General features: G+C 35.2%; 4 protein-coding genes and 1 pseudogene across 4 annotated transcripts; 1 reads left to right on the forward strand and 4 right to left on the reverse strand.

Annotated features, from left to right (window-relative positions):
* On the forward strand, nt 1,649-3,939 carry LOC104780460 (actin-12). Its single transcript, XM_010504960.1, has 5 exons — nt 1,649-2,065; nt 2,270-2,339; nt 2,413-2,806; nt 2,901-3,514; nt 3,611-3,939. Exons 2-5 carry the CDS (start codon nt 2,280-2,282, stop codon nt 3,674-3,676), a joined length of 1,134 nt encoding a protein of 377 aa, XP_010503262.1. The 5' UTR covers nt 1,649-2,065; nt 2,270-2,279; the 3' UTR covers nt 3,677-3,939.
* Nucleotides 4,662-8,172, reverse strand: LOC104780462 (disease resistance protein RPP13-like). Its single transcript, XM_010504963.1, has one exon. The coding sequence runs from the start codon at nt 7,327-7,329 to the stop codon at nt 4,798-4,800; it is 2,532 nt and encodes an 843-aa protein (XP_010503265.1). The 5' UTR covers nt 7,330-8,172; the 3' UTR covers nt 4,662-4,797.
* LOC104780461 (clathrin interactor 1) lies at nt 8,257-9,784 on the reverse strand. The gene is made up of 4 exons (XM_010504962.2): nt 9,516-9,784; nt 9,301-9,423; nt 8,994-9,155; nt 8,257-8,884 (listed from the first exon to the last, which is right to left on the reverse strand). Exons 1-4 carry the CDS (start codon nt 9,662-9,664, stop codon nt 8,398-8,400), a joined length of 921 nt encoding a protein of 306 aa, XP_010503264.1. The 5' UTR covers nt 9,665-9,784; the 3' UTR covers nt 8,257-8,397.
* LOC104780463 (fasciclin-like arabinogalactan protein 4) lies at nt 10,607-12,169 on the reverse strand. Its single transcript, XM_010504964.2, has one exon. It carries the CDS (start codon nt 12,118-12,120, stop codon nt 10,846-10,848), a length of 1,275 nt encoding a protein of 424 aa, XP_010503266.1. The 5' UTR covers nt 12,121-12,169; the 3' UTR covers nt 10,607-10,845.
* LOC104783839 lies at nt 13,645-14,783 on the reverse strand (annotated as a pseudogene).

Genomic DNA, 18,375 nt, shown 5'->3' on the forward strand with positions numbered 1-18,375 from the left:
AAAAACCCCCCCCCCCCCCCCGGGTTGTCTCCACATTCCGTAACCCCTATACCAAAAAGTCAATTTTATTTTCTTGATTGAGATTGATTCACTATATAGTTAAAATAAATATTTTCTCCTAAAAATTGTTAAGCCACAGAATAGAAACACTAAAAAGACACACTCTGGAAATAAAGATTTTATTTTGTAACCTTTTTTTTATTAAAAGTCTTGAATAATATATAGATACTAGATTAAGATCCATGCTGAAATTTATTTTATTTATATTGTAATTTTATATAAAATATAATTTATGCGGTTGTTTTTTAAAGTTTTTTTGGATACAACATTATGCAATAAAATAATATATGCAATAAAATAATATGCTAAATATGATTGCTTGAAAAAAGATACATATTTTGTAAGTTTTATATTGTTAATGATTCTAGATAAGTACCCGTGCTATAACACTAGTTAAATTTTATTTTATACAAAATTTTATATATTTTTTATTTTAAAATAAAAATTTAATATGTTGTATTAAGTTATATATGTGAAGTTATTTCAACAATGTATATTCTACATCATGACCTCAATGTTATTATAAGACATAATTTTGTAAATTTGAATTTAAATATTCAAATTTTGATCCATGTAAATTTTTTAATTCAATATTTCTACAGAATAATATTACTAAAGCTTAAATATTTTATAGATTAAACAATTTATATATGTTTTTAAAAATTCAACTTATGGTATATCCGTAAATAAAACTATTTTTTAATTATAATAAATAATATGATAATTTTTTTGTTTCACAAAATAGACTCATATATAAAAATGAGAGGTGAGTATAATGATAATTAACAAATTAATATGTTAAGTTAGATATCAAAAGATTTTATTTGATGAATAATTTAATAAAAGAATTTAATATGGTAAGTTAGATAATATGATTCTTTAGAATATTCTCTTTAAGATTTTCGGTATAATCTATTTGTAACCAATTAATCTATTATTAATGTATAACCTATTTGTAACTAACTTATTAAAATTATATAGTTTACAAAACAATGTTGTGTATTTCCATTTTATTATAAAGGGGATGCTAATGGTGTTTCTCAAATAAAGAAGCTAAGCTGATGATTTTAAGTGGAAAAAATATGTAGTCAATTAAAAATAATCTTTAATAAAACAAAATATGTAGTAAATTAGAACTAAGAATAGTTTTATATACTAAAAAGAAAATAGATTATTTATCAACAGACACTGTTATTTGTTTTTTGTTTTTATGGACAAAACACTGTTATTTGTTATTTTCATTAATCTCATCGATTCTTTTGTAAGAAACTATAGTAATCAAAACTATAAGAAGCAATAGCAATTGTCCAATTGAACAAACACACACTAAGGTCTCATGTCAAATAATTAAATCTCATGCACATGCTTAATTATTTTACTTCCACATATCTCCATCATCATTATCACATTTGTCAATGACCGCTATCATCATTACTCCCAGTCTTCCCCAACTTTTCAGCAATTTTCACATACCACACCCACTGCCACTAAGATCCTTTTTACTTTTTAAATTATAGTTTTGGAATTTTGGATAGCACTCTTTTACTCAGAGCACTTTAATATTGGAAGAAAGAATAATTACAAGAAAGAGATGTTTATCTAAAATTTCAAAGAAAAATGAAATCTGACTTTTTTAAGTGAAGGAAACACAAAACTCTTATGATGATGGTTTTTTAACTTATTTCTTTTTTCCAAGGCCCAAAGGAGCTCATGGCTTGTTCGGTGACCCGATTCTTCCGGTAAAACAGACCCTGAAACCATATTCTTCGGTCAGATTGGTGGTCTCTTATATTTTTCTCAAGCCAAAAATAGCTGGAGACGTGTCAATAGAGGCTGAGATATTGGTCTTAAGAAGAAAAACTAATGGCTCAGATCAGTTTACGGTCGAACGATATTAAGGGGCTAAGTTGCTTCCCTTCTGCAGAAATTTTTGAAAACCCATTTCAGGACGGGGCGTTTCAATATTCCTGAAGCCTCTTTCTCTTCTTCAACGTAAATTCATCAGGTAAGATACATAATGCTATTTTCTTTGTTTATTTGGTGTCAAAACGTTCATATCTTGAACAAGGAAAATGTAACGTTAAATGTGTTAGATTATGTAATACGTAATGCGAGATTTCTCTACGAGGCTAAATTGTGATATTTTGGATCTTATTAATTATGGAATAGGCTTTTAACCATATATTGATGTTTTTGTTATTTTTTCTAGAGATTGAAAAATGGCAGACGGTGAAGATATTCAGCCGCTCGTATGTGATAACGGGACTGGAATGGTCAAGGTAACGCATCTCCAGATGATTAACAAAAACAAGATTTGAATGTTATTGATACAATTCAAATCTTTGCATATAGGCTGGTTTTGCAGGTGATGATGCTCCAAGAGCTGTATTCCCAAGTATTGTTGGTCGTCCACGTCACACGGGAGTGATGGTTGGAATGGGACAAAAGGATGCATATGTTGGAGATGAGGCACAGTCGAAACGTGGTATCTTGACTCTCAAGTATCCAATCGAACATGGTATTGTTAACAATTGGGATGACATGGAGAAAATTTGGCATCACACTTTTTATAACGAGCTGCGTGTTGCGCCTGAAGAGCATCCGGTTCTGCTAACCGAAGCGCCGCTTAATCCCAAGGCTAATCGTGAGAAGATGACACAGATCATGTTTGAAACTTTTAACACTCCTGCTATGTATGTTGCCATTCAAGCTGTTCTCTCCCTCTATGCCAGTGGTCGTACTACTGGTCAGTACACTCATTTTTACTGTTTGGGTCGATGTTCACATCCCTAGTTATTCTCTATTGATTTCTCTCGTTATTTTTTAATTTTGTTGGTTAGGTATTGTTTTGGACTCTGGAGATGGTGTGAGCCACACGGTTCCAATCTACGAGGGCTATGCACTTCCACACGCAATCCTGCGTCTTGATCTTGCAGGCCGTGACCTGACCGACCATCTCATGAAAATCCTGACAGAGCGTGGTTACTCCTTCACCACAACTGCTGAGCGTGAGATTGTTAGAGACATGAAGGAGAAGCTCTCCTACATTGCCTTAGATTACGAGCAAGAGCTCGAGACTTCCAAAACAAGCTCATCCGTCGAGAAGAGCTTTGAGCTGCCTGATGGTCAAGTGATAACCATCGGGGCAGAGCGTTTCCGGTGCCCTGAAGTCCTGTTCCAGCCATCCATGATCGGAATGGAAAATCCTGGAATACATGAAACTACTTACAACTCAATCATGAAATGTGATGTGGATATCAGGAAGGATCTTTATGGAAACATTGTGCTCAGTGGTGGAACCACAATGTTCGGCGGGATTGGTGACAGGATGAGTAAAGAGATCACTGCGTTGGCTCCAAGTAGTATGAAGATCAAAGTGGTTGCTCCACCAGAAAGGAAGTACAGTGTTTGGATCGGTGGCTCTATCTTGGCCTCTCTCAGTACTTTCCAGCAGGTAAATTACTTGCTGTACATACAAATCTAATTAGTACATAAAGTCTATGAGTGTTTCGGTGTATACATTGTTACAAAAATGTGTGTAAATCTGCAGATGTGGATTGCGAAAGCCGAGTATGATGAATCTGGACCGTCGATCGTCCACAGGAAGTGCTTCTGATCAAATATCAAGTAAAACAAGTGCGGTAAAATTTTTGATAATCATTTTTTCACCTTGAAGCCAGTTTCTATAATTTACTTGCAACTTTTCTATTTTTGTGTTTCTTTTTCTTCTTCTCTCCCTCATTGTTCATTTTAATCTTGCTTTTGAAGCAAATCAAGTTAAACAAAACAGATCAGTCATTGACAGAATGTTATTATTCTATATATGTATATCTTCTTTTGAATTTCCTCTCTGTCTCTGCCAATTGTTTCTAAGCTTGGACCTCAATTCCATTTAAATCTTTTCAATATGTGTTCTCATCAAGCAATGAAACGATCTGTATAAATTACTCTCACCATACGTAAATGGATGGTTCCCGTCTTCTTCGGCTAGAAACAAGCAAGAAGTGGGTTTTTTTTTACTGTACATTTTCATCATCTTTAGAAGATAGTAGTCAAGAAACAATGGCACTCTTTTCTCACAACAAAAACTCACAATAATCAAACTTTAATTTTAGAATCAGGAAAATTACATCTATTAGCATCAGCAGACGGTTCAAGAAAGCCATTTCTAAATTCTAACAAAGATCATCATCATCATCAGACTCTATCAGCGCGAAATTACGATGCTTTCGTTCTTGAGAAACCTTAGACTCTATACAGCTTTTTTTTGAGAATTAAGATTCACTCATACATGTTGTTATCTATTAAGTAAGAAAGTCTGCACATATAACTCATAAAGACTCTGAGCTGAGATTCCTTATGGGAAAGGCTGTATATAACATCGTGATCATTTGTTTCTTGATAAATCTTCAGCCAGAGAGCACAAGTGATATGATCAAGATAAGTGTATGCCTCAATTTTGTTGGCAGACCAATGAAAATAAAGATATTTATCATATAAAGGTAGGATTTTATTCATCTATACGTTCTCATTTTTTTTGTTGACTCTCTTTCAGCACATGCTTTTGTCTTATCTTGTTAGTATGTAATTACTGTCAGACATAGAAAAGACGTTTTATGTAGCAAACTTATATATGTTAAAACATGTAGGAGAAAATGACTATTTAAAGACATAAAACTTTAAGGCCTGGTTCACATGTTGCCCTGTTTCTTGTAGCTCATAATTCATCGGCAGCAGTTACGTTTCGTAGAACGTTTCGTAGATTTGAATAAAAGCTCGGAATCGGTTTGGAATTATCAGGTGGCAGTATTGTACTTTGGTGCTTAGTTTCAGCTGAATCAAATTGGGCATGGCCTGTTCTTCTATCTGCAACACACCTAATTTTTCTATGAACAATTGAAGCTTCCTCAACCGACCAAAACCTTGTTCTCTGATGCTCATCTTGCCTCCCACTAAATCACAAGTTTTCAAAATCAGATCTTCCAGTCTCGGCAATTTCTGCAGAATAGGCATTAGGTCTTCCTCGAGATTTATTCCAACAAGTGTCACAGATTCAAGAGTTTGTGATATCACATCCATGGACCTAACTGCTTCTTCCGATTCCAACGATAATCTGATGTTTCTCAGCTTCAGAACACGAAGATTTCTCAGTTTACTTAAGGAAGCCCAGCACACAGTATCTCTTCCTTGCCCCACACGGTTTTCATAAATCTCCAAGTCCCGAAGATTTATGAGCAACTCATGTTTTAGTTTGCTCCAGTTGTAGGATGAGATAGACCTCAAGGTCTGAAGGTTCATTGCGTCGCTTATTAGAAAGTCTCCCAAGAAATTTCCTACGACATGCCTCAGTGATGTGAGCTTACGGAGATCGATTGTTTGTATGAAGGAATCATTGCCAGATGTATCTAGCGTTTGTAGAAACCGTAAATTAGAGATGAAAGCTGGTAAATTTTTTACACGAGTATCAGCAATCCCAAAGTACCTCAAGTGGATTAAATCCCCGACCACATCTGGGAAACTCAATGTAATAACTCCTTTTTGAATAAAATGAACCCCTCCAAGATTAAGCACTCGAAGTAGCTTCATGTTCAAGTTAGTGGTTTTAACATTAACCCTCGATTCTCCAAAGAAGAGGAAGGATCGCATCCTTTTGTTCATACGTTTCTCAGAAAAGTATTTGTTGATGATCTGATGGTTAACCACTTCCCTTCTGCAACAAGTATGTTGTGCCACATGATCGTTATAAACGTTTACAAAGTTTAGCTCTTTAGATTTTTTGATAGCCACGTCTCTCAGAAGATCATGGATTCTACAAGTCATCACTTTTCCTCTTTCTACTCTCACTGCTTCCACTAAGCTTCTGTCTATCAGCTCTTCGATGTAGTACCGAGCCACATCTTCCATCATCATCTCTTCATCCCCTTGTATAAACCCTTCTGCTACAAGTAACTGTATCAACTTCTCTACCTCAATCTCATAGTCCTCAGGGAAGATACTAAGGTAAAGAAAGCAAAGTTTCAACTCTTGTCGCATCTCCTTGAGGCTTAGATCACACAAAGTGGAAACATGAATGGAGTTATCCTTTAGCCGTCTCCATAAACTGTTACACACATCATTCCACTCGCTTGGACTCTTCCTCGACAAAAGCCCCGAAAGAACGACTATAGCAAGTGGTAATCCACTGCATTTTTGAACCATTTCTTTTCCGATTTTCCGCAGATCTTCATCAACCCATTCCATATTTATGAATGCTTTCTGTTCAAACAACTTCCAGCTTTCTTCAAACGTCAAGAATCTTAACTTATGAGCATAGAATCTCCCGTCCACGCCTTCAGCAACAGCTCTAATACGGGTAGTGATGATGACTATACATCCTTCTTCATGGCTGCAAGGTAACGCTCTCTTTAAACTCTCCCACGCTTCTCGCTCCCATATATCATCTACCACCACCAGATATTTTTTCCCTTCTAAAATACCATGAAGGTAAACTTCTAATTCCTCCTCTGTAAACTTCCTGATCTTCTCCAACTCTTTCACAGAAGCCACCCCCAAAGATCTAATGATCCTCATAAGTATATCTCCAGTTTTATACTCTTGAGAAACATAAGTCCAAGCGCGGTATTCGAATCTTCTCTTCACTTCCTCTGAGTTGTAGAGCTTCCTAGCAAGTGCAGTCTTTCCGAGACCTCCCATACCGAAGATCGAGATAATAAATCTATTGTACTCTCTCTCATCGAGAAGCTTTTCCAATAAAATCTTAGCATCATCTTCCAAACCAACTACAAGCTCTTCTTGATCAATAGATCGAGCACGTCGAAGCTCCCGTACCCTTAAACTTAAATTACTCTCTCCTCCTCGACGCTCACTGAAGTTTCCTATGCCATAAGTCTCCCGCTTGCGAGTAACATCCAAGATTCTTCTCTTGAGGATTCTGATATCATCAACTATGTTGTACGCATCTATCTTCCTGCCTATTTTGTTGGTCAATCTTTTCAAACCACGTCTTTGTGATCTTTCCTCGAGTTTCAGAAAATAGGTGTCCAAAACATCCTCGACGTCATAAGCAATATCTAAAACCAGTTTTGTCCACTCTTTCGAAACCTCATCTTCTTGTTCTCGCGCTTCAACATCCTTGAGATAACCTTGGATGCACGTCAACTCTGTCTTTAGGTCTTCTAGATCATCTTTGACTACCATCAACATTGATGTTTCTTCAATGAGATAGTTGCCTATCTTTCCCACAACGAATCCCGTGATAGCATCTACCATCTTCACTATATGGATATGAATCCAATCCACGGATATATCACAGTAAGCACAAGACTTTATTGAATGTGAGATTTATCTCTAAAAACTGGAGAAGATTTTTCTAAAGAGCATGAAAAAAAAATCAACTCAGTTTTAAAACTAACAAAAGAACAGACCAAACGAGAATACTTTGGGAATTTGTCAATTTTGGCTGCTAAAGGAGATCCACCGACAATTTAAAGAGAGAATTAACCCTTATGGCTTTTTATTTCTTTGTGTCGTCGACTTGATTTCGGAAACATTCATACTTGACTTGTAGACATTTAATGAAATTTGAAATTTCTTCGTCTCCTACATTTTATCTTTGCAATCATGCATATTTTGTCGTTTATGTCCAGAATAATTCAAGTAGACCTGGGTGGAAGACCAGCTGGGTGGAAGTTTCAATCTCTCATTTCTCAACTTGTCATACTATCTTTCGTGAAAGTTTCAATTTTTCATATGTATGTTCCCACCTCACATTTTAGCTGAGATTTATGTGACTGTTAAAGTGTATATACTTTAGGGATTTAGAGTCTATAGATTTTTGTTCAAACCAAACATATATAACATCTCTATCACCTTGAAACTCATGAGAAACATTTTTCTCTGAGAAAAATGTTCAAAGCTACGAGTGAGAGTATACTTGTCTTAATTATATTATAGCTTAGTGCTTTTGTGTATAATAATACTGTGTGATAAATTGTTACAAAATGTGTGTGATCCAAATTTGCAGATGTGATTGTCAATTGCGGAAGCCAAGTATGAACGGATATGGACCACAGGAAGTGCTTTTAGACCAAAATACCAAGTAAAACAAGTGAGCTATAACTACTTACTTTTCTATTTGTGTTCTTTTATTCTTGTCCCTCATTGTTCATTTTAATCTTGTTTTCGAAGCAAATCGACTTAAAAACAGATCAGTCATTAACAGAAGTGTTATTATTATATATGTATGCATATTGGTATACACACATTATCTTCTTCTTGAGTTTTCTCTCTTTTACACAACCGCGATTTCATTTTAAAAATTATCAATCTGCGTTCTCATCAAGCTATGAGACTACTACTGTATGCTTTATTTTCGCCATCCGTAAATGGATGGTTCTCGTCTTCGTCCGCTAGATCTTGACCATCCCGTTTATTACAACCCAAAAGTGGGTTTACCTCTGTCTTCTCATCATCTTCAGGATTCATATTTTCTTTCATACCTGTCCTAGACTCCTCGTTCTGATCAGTTACCAGCGGCTGAGGAAAGAGACTGGTTTCATTAGAAGAAACCATTGAGTTGTTCTCTTGGTCATCCTCATTGTACTTGGTAAAGTTGGAATTGCATTTCCTATAGACTGGAGAATCTTGTAAGACTTCATTCTCTGACATACAACGAGATGAAGACTTGTGGTCAAAGCTACCGAAACCTTTAATCTCTCGAGATAACTCACGAGCACGCTTCCTCTCTTCCTTGAGCAATTCCCCTTTCTCAAGTAGCTTTAACACCTTCTCTGCTTTCTTTCTAACAGCTAATCCCCAATTGAACCTGCCCCACAAAAAAAAAACCAATTGTCTTAAGAAGATCGACACTGCAAACAAAGTTCTGTTCAAACCAAACATGATCCGCCTTAAAACCTTCTAAGTAAAACAAGTACCCTTTCTCATCGATGCGTTGGAAAGTTTCCATTTGAGAGATAACATCTATATCGCATTGAAACTCATCCGAGACACTCTCTGGTCCGTGAGTGAGCAAATGTTCAATAACTATGAGTGAGTTGTAAGCTATTCTCCAGTTTCTCTTATCAAACCTTGCCAATCTAATTTACACCAAACAACACACAGATCCACATCTCAGTAACATAATACATGGCATGTCCTACTATTAAGTAAAAAATTATAGACTAATCACCGATTTAATCCAAACTTGGCAATATATGATAACTGAATTAGGAATAATGAAACCTTTTGTGCAAAACATCAACGATCCGCAAATAATCTTCAAACTCGAAAGCAGCCTTAGAAATGGATCCTAAGGTTTGTGTATTTGGCCCCCATGACTCACCATCCGTAGCTTCCTCGGTCATTCTTCAACCAAATTTGTTCAAATCATAAATTACATACACATAAATCAAGAATCCTTAAGAAAAGAGATAAAGCACAAAAAACACAAAACTAACAGTTGAAGAGGAGTGACATCAGTGAGAGCCAAACGCGCAGTTTTGAGCTTCTCTTTGAAGAAGAAAGAAGCTTGTTTCTTCAACTCAAGGAACGATGGTGTTCCCATGGCGATGCTGCTGCTGCTTCTGTTTTTGCTCATCATCGACATCTCTTAAGAAAGAGAGAGAGAAGAGAGATGTTTTTGAAACTACTATTTCATAGTGTTGGGTTAGTTCAAAAACCATAGATATATTCAAGATTGGTCATTGAATATAGGGACAACAAAAACGTTAATTTAATCAAGAAAAGTCCAAATCTGTGATCCAAAAAGGTCCTCAAGTTTGAAAATTCGAAAGATCATTTACTTATTTGTTACGTCGGGAAAAGTCAAGCACTATGGTACCACCAAATTACCATAAATTCTAACATCAATTTCCCTAACCGATCCGATAGTGAATCATTTTTTTTATAACTAGTAGTAAGACATTAAAAAAGTTCCAAAAAAATTAACATTTGAAAACGAATACTATAATTTATTCTGTTTATAAAAATTCATGCTGATGTTTTTGGTCGGCTACAAAAAAATACTGATCTAAGGTTTTTTTTGTTAAGATAAGGTTATATAAAAAAGAACAGATAAACACGGTAGTAGAGTGCGAGCGACCGCAGAGTATTGTGACTCTCATCTTTTTTCAGAGTCAGTGAAGTGAATAAGGTTAGAGTTAGATCTGACCGGACACCCCACACGCGCGGCTAAGTGAACTAGATCTCAAGATCCAACGGCTCTGGATAACCCGTAAATCTAGCGAGAACTTGACCTGAAGAGATAGCAGATCTGGACCGTCGGTGTCAACTTGGTACGAGTACGACCCACACAAGACACAACTGCACCTGTCACGCATTTACTGTATATTATTCCTGCTGAGCTAATTCACTGATTTATTTAGATTCCTCCATTCTTATTCTCTTATTCACTTCCGTAGAAAATTTCACCACTTGATAAAATTAAAATCTAATTGTATTGGTAGTAGAATACACACCTTTTCACAAAGCTGAATTATACCAAATATTTTAGGTTGACAAAAAAAAAAAAAAAAAAGAGATTTTGATGGAAGACCAACAAAAGAGAAAATAAAAAATAAAGGATTTTTTTTAGACATGGGTTTTACCCAAAATTGCCCAATCAAATCCAAATTTACATGGGAAAGTGAATTTGTTTTTTTCCTCAGACTAATAAAATAACATTATGACGTAGAATAAATATATAAACCCTCGTGAAAAAAAAAATCCAGTAAAAATAAATAAAGCCCTAATCGAAGGCAAAACATTTATGTGATTAAAAAAAAAAAATCATACCAAAAGATAACAAAATGCTATACACCAACAACACCACCACCACCACAAGGCTAATGAACCAAGTGGTCTTTTAACCGCGCCGGAAGAAACTATCTCACGCGGTGGTGATACTAATCGCGACGGTTGCTCATCAGAACTCTCCGGCGACAAAGAGATCTCTTGTGGAGGAGCCGGGGCAACGGGTTGACCCGACTTCGGAAACAGTTCTTTAGGCAAAAGAACTTTGGATACTCCGAAAACAGAAACCGGGTTTTGATCAAATGCCGTTTGTGTCACGACAGCTAAAACCACACCCGAATTGATCGTTACGATTGACCCGTTAACCCGGGAGATGTTGAGCGTGTATGAACCGGCTCCCATTTCTTCGGTTGCTAATGTCGGTTGAACCGGATTGGTTATTGATTCGAGCGAACCGAGAGTGTAGTATGAATGTAGCACATGGAACTTTAACACAAAGGCTTTTTGCTCCGCCGGTAGAGACTGGAGGTTAACGTTGGAAGGGAGATCGGAGAAGGCCGAATCGGTGGGGACGAAGACTGTGATTCCGGCGCCACGTTCGTCGTTTTCGAATTCCGTTATGACTCCGGAGGCGACGAGGAGGGAGAGAGCGACGTTGAAGTTGTGTCCATTGATTAGTATCTGAGTGAGGTTGATTCCCGCTGGTGGAGGGGAGAGAGACGTCGATGTCGGCGGTGGAGTGAGAGTCTCCGATGCGGTGATATCGATTCCGGTGGGGACGATGAGTGAGTCGACGGAGAGGACGGTTATGTTTGGAGGTTTCGTTTCTAGCAGCTTTAAAACGGTGACGTTTTTGGTGCTCGGAGATCCGATCGTGACTGATCCTGAAGCCGGGTCACGGGTCACGTTAACGGATCCGGATCCGAAGAATGTACGGCCGGAAGCTTCGTAGAGAGTGGTGACGGCGGCGCCTGAAGGTGGGATACGTCGTAGATCGGAATCTGAGAGGAACTGAAGGAGGACATGGAAGCGGAGGAGATCCGCGAGCGTTGAAGGAGGTAAGCGGCGCGTGAGGTCCACGGAAGCGGAGGAGAATTGAGAATTGGGAACGGCGAGGAGGGTTAGCGAGTTTCTACCGGAGAGTTCGGCAGCGATGCCGGAAGAGACGAGGAGGTTGGAGAAAGAAGATAGGTTAGGGAAAGAAGAGAGGACGGCGGTGACGTTGATGGCGGCGGCGGTGGAGGATAAGAGGAGAAGTAAATAAGCTAATGCGGGGAGGGTAAAATGGGAAAGTGAGATTACGTTCGCCATTTATTTTTTTCGAGTTAGGTCATGAGATTGAGTAAAGGAGAAGAACAAGGAGTGAGTGGATGATGGATAGAGAGAGAAGGGAGTGGTGTGAGTCTGAAGAGTTTTGGTTAGGGCTGGGCAAAATAACCGATAACCAAATAACCGACCGAAACCTAACCGAAAAAAACTAAACCGAACCGAACCGAAATTCTTCAAATACTCGAATGGTTAGTAAAAATCTATATCCAAACTAACCGAAACCGAACCGAACCGAACCGACAATTAAATGGTTAACCGAAATATCCGAAAACCTAGAAGATATCAAATATTATATACTTAATATTATGCAAAACTATAAAATAAACTTAAAATATAAATTATTTCTAGATTCAAAACAATTAAATATTTTAAATAATCAATATATGTAAATGTTATTATTTTGAATTTACAAAGTTAAATACTATTTTGTAAAATTGAATCAATATTTTTCCCTTTTTTGTATTTTTGTTATTGTATATTTGGTTAATTTTGGTTATATTCGGTTAGTTTTGGTTATATTTGGTTTATTTGGTTAATGTTAATATAATTTATGTTAGTTATGGTTATTTATTTAAATAACCAAACCGAAACCGAACCGAAAGAAACCGAACCGAACCAAACCGAAATTTCATAAATATGCAAATGGTTACTATATTACTATATCCAAAATAACCGAAACCGAATACAACCGAACCGAAATCGAATGGTTAACCGAATGCCCAAGCCTAGTTTTGGTGGAGACGAAATAAAAAATTAGAGATACATCTTTGGAGAATTTTGTGACGCGCGGTGTTAAGGGGAGTTAAAGTTCACGCGCAGGACAAAACAGATGTCATTGTGTCAGAGAGATGCTTTTGTGGACACTTCTAGTCTTGTAGTGATTAGATTTTGGTGAGCAAAATTATTAGATTGAAAATTTATTTATATAATTTTGGGTGGTGCCCACGTGGGGTATAGTTTTTTTTTATAATAATAATGTCATTAAAGTTTTTTTCGTTTGCATGTGAAGTTTATTTATAGCTGTGCAGTCTGTTAAAATCTTGATCTCCCACTAGAAACGTTTTGTGGAGTAATTGATTTGGTTGGTAGTATTAGTTTGTATAGTTAGATGAATTGTTTGAACTTGTGGTCGATAAATTATATTTTGTCATCTAACGTCCGTCGGCGATTATCAAATGATTGTTTGACAGATAAATAAAACTCATTGATGATGAAAAATTGTCTTCTCCTTCTACATCATATTTACGATCAATTATATAGTTTGGGTGGATCTGTCAATCAAATGACATCTATCTATCAAGAAATAGTAAAATTGGCATTTCAAAAGATTGATCAAGGCGGATTCTTCCTCTCCAAGTACGATTAGTATACTGGGCTACCTGGAATAAAATTAAGCTAATAGATCTATAAAAAGCCTAAGCCCATCAGGCCCAGTAAAAGTAGGGTTTAAGATGCAGAGAACTAGGGAGGCGATGAAGAACTGAATCTGTTGTTTGTGTAGACGAGTTGGCGAAAAAATGGACGCAAACATGATGGCTGGACTAGATGGTCTTCCTGAAGAAGACAAAGCACAAATGAAGCACCTAGATGACGTTTATATCAGTTTTTCATGATACCGACATCGTAAACCGGGGTGAAGTCCGGTTTGAACAAACCAAAATTTTGCTCGGAAATCGAAGGTTTGAGGTTCTCGTTGAAGAGAGCGAATATGCAAGTCTCGAAAACCCGGTTTGGCATCAATGGAGTTCTCCTACCGGAATTCACATGCTTTATATAAGGTTCCGGTTGTATGTAGCCGCATAATCTAAACCAACGCCGGTCTGGTTCGGTTCACCAGCTGAAGGCCAACCGGTTTCAGCCACAACGATGTCCACGTCTCCGTACCCGATCCGTTTCATAGCGGAGTAAACCGCGTCAAGCTGAGCGTCGAACATGTTAGTGTAGTTTAACTTCGTAACTGTGTCAACGACGACTACGTCGTTTGAGTTAAAGAGTGCGTAGTTTAATGTTTCGGGTCTGAACCCGAAATATGGGTACGGGTTAACCATAAAGGGAGACTTTGTGCGGTTATGGAAGTCGAGGATTGGAGCGAAGATGGCTTTCTCGTAGCCTCTCCGAAACTTTCCGGAGCTAGGTGGTTCGGAGGAGCCTGAGAGGATACCGAGCGAGTGAGGCGTCGAGACTAAGATCCCAGTGACGTTAGCGAGGTGTAATGCTAACGTAAGTGCCTCCATGGCGGGAAGGAGATGACCGATGAGTGTTCTGTCGGATGTGGCGATGAGTTCGTTTCCGACAGCGATGTAACGGATCGAGGTTGCCGGTAGGAAAGGGAGGAGGTTGTACGAGAGCCATGAACGTGCGTTAGGAAGCTTGGAGAGGGAAACGATGTCGGAGTTTGGGATCGTGACGGTGAGAGAGATCCCGGTGATGCCTGAAAATGCAGCGAGGATGTCGGCGTTTGCGTCGAAGATTTTGACGTGGTTGATGTTTGTTTTTGTTTTGATGAAGTTGACGACTTGGTGAGGCGATGGGAGGTTGTTGGCCACCGTGCCGTAGTTTACGCCGACGTGATATGCGGCGGAGAAGGGAAGGATGAGCGAGAGAATCAGGAAGAGAAGTACATGAACAACTTGACCTCTCATCATGATATCGTGAAATGATTTATTAGAGTAACTTCCACGTTTAGCAAAACTTACTACTAGGAGTTATTTTTTGAAGAGCAGGTCATGTTCGTTTGATTGTAGAGCCAGTGAGCGAGTGGCTGATTAATTGATGGTTTTTTAATCAGTAAAATTAGAGATTTTAAATTAATTACATTCGATAAGATATTATGAGAACTGCTCTGAAGACTCTGGCACCGACGTTGTTCTTCCAATGTGGATTGCATTTCTCTAAAATCCAAGTTTTTAAACCGAATCCGACTCGATTTTTCTTTGGTCAACCCAGTTTATTTTAGATTTTTATATATTTGTTTTGTAGTATCTATTTTTTTTTGGGAATTTATATATGCTTGTTTTAGATTTCGTTTTAGCCTCATAAGTTTTTTCTTCAAAAACACTTGTATGAATCTTTGTCATTTACTTTTTTATCATATTTTTTCTTTTAGATTTCTTATTCCTTTTAGTCATGTTAAATCAAAGATCAAACCTATTGTTTGTGTTATCATGATTCTTAGTTAGTAGTCCCTTAAAACCTCTTGGGTACGGTAGATTTTAGATGATTAAGAGTTGAATTGTGGAATTTATTTTTATATTATACTTTATTAGGTGTTGATTGGTTCGTCCATTATCACCCGCGAATGTTAGTAGATGATTAAGTTGTTAACTAGCGTTAATAGTTAATACCAATCGCAAAAACCATTTTATACCGCTTTGAACCGGTCGAAATCGATAGATTTTGAATAGTTCTTTCAAACGATAGTGGGTGTGTCAAAAAAGAAAAAAAATATAAAATATAAAGAATCATTCTTTAACTTTATTTTTACAATATGAATAATTATTTTGTTTCACTATAAAGTTTATTTGTTTAATATTTAAATACTTATTTAGTAATTATTTATGATTTTTCTTTGCTAATCATGTTTAAAACTTTTTCATAATATTGATGTTGTATACATTTTGATAATTATATATTATAGGGAAAATCACATTTTAAACATTTAAATTGTCATTGAGTAGCACTTTAAACCTTGAGATATTTTCACTAACACTATAAACCTTTAAAATGATTTCATTAACACTTTAAACCTTAAAACTAATTTTCCTGTTTGTACCGCCACGAAAGATGACGGAACAGTAATATCCGTTAACGTGAAATAGTTAAACTATGTTGGTTTGATTTAAATACTTATTTAATTAATTTAATTATTTATGACGAATGATAAAAAAAAAAATATACATCAAAACGAAAAAAATGAAAAATCAGAGGTAAGGTTAAAACATTTGACAAATGTAAAATTGAAGACGACAATATATTTAGAAGACTCATTGGTTTCCATGAGAAGGCAATCGATTTGAATCAGAATCTAGTGGAGATGCATTTATTAAAAGGATTAATAATGTGACTAACGTCGTAAAAGTTTTGTCTACAATGAAAATGAATACAAATTTATTTTTTTATCTTTTTATTTATATATAAAAACTAAAACTAATTAAATTTTAAATTAAACAACCATAGTTTAACTATTTCGCGTTGACGAATATTATTATTTTGTTACTAGGTGCTTCCCCATGCAACGCGTGGGTTGTGGTGTAGTTGGCACTTTCTTGTTTTTTTGGTCTTTTTCGTTTTCTCTTTTGTATTATTTCGTTTTAATTAGGCATATATGGGCTTCGCAGTCAATTGTATTTATATACTATATGTTTATACCATTTCGTTTAGATGTGTACAATTGTGGCGTTTATTTTTTATGAATTATGAGGATGTTGTTTCTTGCTTTTGAGGATCCAATCTTATCATTGACTGATATTGTTCCCAATACATTTATTGTATTTTAGATTTTTTAATTAACTGCTTATGTAAACCCTTCATATGTTGATGTTGCAATAATAAGTTATTTTTTAAAAATAATTATCTTCCGTGTAAGTGATTATGTTTGTATGCCCATGTTTTGGTCTAATATCAATAAGATCATTTTTGTTTTTCTTTAGTTGGCTTTGAAACCAATTTTGAGTTAAGCAAATAATGGGTCGAATTATGGTGGTAATAAGTAATATGAATTCTTATGTATATATATTGTATATATGTGACTATAAGTTTAGCTAACTAAAAAATTCTGTAATATTTAAATATAATCTTGAACATATATATATATATATATTTATTTTGTGGGAGGAATGTATGGAATTATTGGATAGAAGTTATTTTTGAGTTAAATGACATTTTATGCCTTTAAAGTGAGTTAAATATTAATAAATTTTTATATGTGTCTTGACTTTTTTTAAAAGGAATACCAAGTGTTTCCTTCCAAATTTGAAGTGACATAGTATTTTAGTTTTCTTATATGATTTTATGAACTTCAATGTAAAGGTTTTTCAAAGTAATAAGTACACTCACACTGATTGAATTATAAAATTTGGAGAAATGTTTATTTCGATTAATCATCTGCTCTTTTAAATATATTAAATAAGTATGTTGTTGTTCCTACAAATAGGACAACATATATTATAGTTTAACCATGGAGTTAAGCAATGGAAATGGAACTTGTGATTGCAAGACAAAATGCTTATATGTTACACATTGATCGTTTAAAAATGAATAGGAACATCTAATTCTCAAATAAAGTTGATTTTTTTGTTAAAACCAACATATGTGAATTTAAATTTAACTATGCAAATTTAAAAAATAAATATGAATAGATTAGAAAGGCAAGAAATATAAAAGAAATATTTTTTTTTATAAATAAAATAAAAATTGAAAACAATGTTAAATATATATAATACTTTCTACATTAAAATATAGAATCAAACTCTTACAAGTTACAACACATATGAGATATAACAACATTTGATATTGGTAGGAGAGGAGGAGAGAATGTTTACTATAAGATGGTAATCCAAATTAGATAATGGAGATGAATCTTTAAAAAATAGAACAATGTAATATCTATATATATATAATACTTTCTAAATTAAAATATATAATCAAACTCTTACAAGTTACAACACATATGAGATATAACAACATTTGATATTGGTGGGAGAGGAGGAGAGAATGATTACTATAAGATGGTAATCCAAATTAGATAATGAAGATAAATCTTTAAAAAATAGAACACTGTAAAATATATATATATATAATACTTTCTAAATTAAAATATAGAATCAAACTCTTACAAGTTACAACACATATGAGATATAACAACATTTGATATTGGTGGGGGAGGAGGAGATAATGATTACTTATAAGATAATAATCCAAATTAGATAATGCAGATGAATCTTTTAAAATAAGAACAGTGTAAAATATATATCATGTAGTCTCTAAAATTAAAATTCAGCATTAAAAATTTACAATGATATTTCATTTGTTTTTTACAACCCATAAAACAAAAATAAGAAATCAAAAATAAAATAAAAACGAAAAATGATTTAAAGTATTGTAGAAGAGAATGAGAGAATGTGAAAATGAGATAGTAAAAGAATGTCAATATGAGAGAATGAGAGATTGAGAGAATGCTTATTTATATGATAAGAAATTATGGAAGTTACATTTAGAATTATGGAGTTACAATAATAA

Source organism: Camelina sativa, chromosome 4 (genome assembly GCF_000633955.1).
Source record: "Camelina sativa cultivar DH55 chromosome 4, Cs, whole genome shotgun sequence".
NCBI classification, from domain to species: Eukaryota; Viridiplantae; Streptophyta; class Magnoliopsida; order Brassicales; family Brassicaceae; genus Camelina; species Camelina sativa.

Bases quoted from the DNA above. Each gene is read 5' to 3' on its own strand.
- LOC104780460 (XM_010504960.1), top strand. From the start codon at position 2,280: ATGGCAGACGGTGAAGATATTCAGCCGCTCGTATGTGATAACGGGACT. The intron at 2,340-2,412 runs GTAACGCATCTC...CTTTGCATATAG, and splicing joins ACGGGACTGGAATGGTCAAG to GCTGGTTTTGCAGGTGATGA. The intron at 2,807-2,900 runs GTCAGTACACTC...TTTGTTGGTTAG, and splicing joins TGCCAGTGGTCGTACTACTG to GTATTGTTTTGGACTCTGGA.
- LOC104780463 (XM_010504964.2), bottom strand. From the start codon at position 12,120: ATGGCGAACGTAATCTCACTTTCCCATTTTACCCTCCCCGCATTAGCT.
- LOC104780462 (XM_010504963.1), bottom strand. From the start codon at position 7,329: ATGGTAGATGCTATCACGGGATTCGTTGTGGGAAAGATAGGCAACTAT.
- LOC104780461 (XM_010504962.2), bottom strand. From the start codon at position 9,664: ATGTCGATGATGAGCAAAAACAGAAGCAGCAGCAGCATCGCCATGGGA. The intron at 9,424-9,515 runs GTTAGTTTTGTG...ATTTGGTTGAAG, and splicing joins GATGTCACTCCTCTTCAACT to AATGACCGAGGAAGCTACGG. The intron at 8,885-8,993 runs GTACTTGTTTTA...TTTGTGGGGCAG, and splicing joins CAACGCATCGATGAGAAAGG to GTTCAATTGGGGATTAGCTG.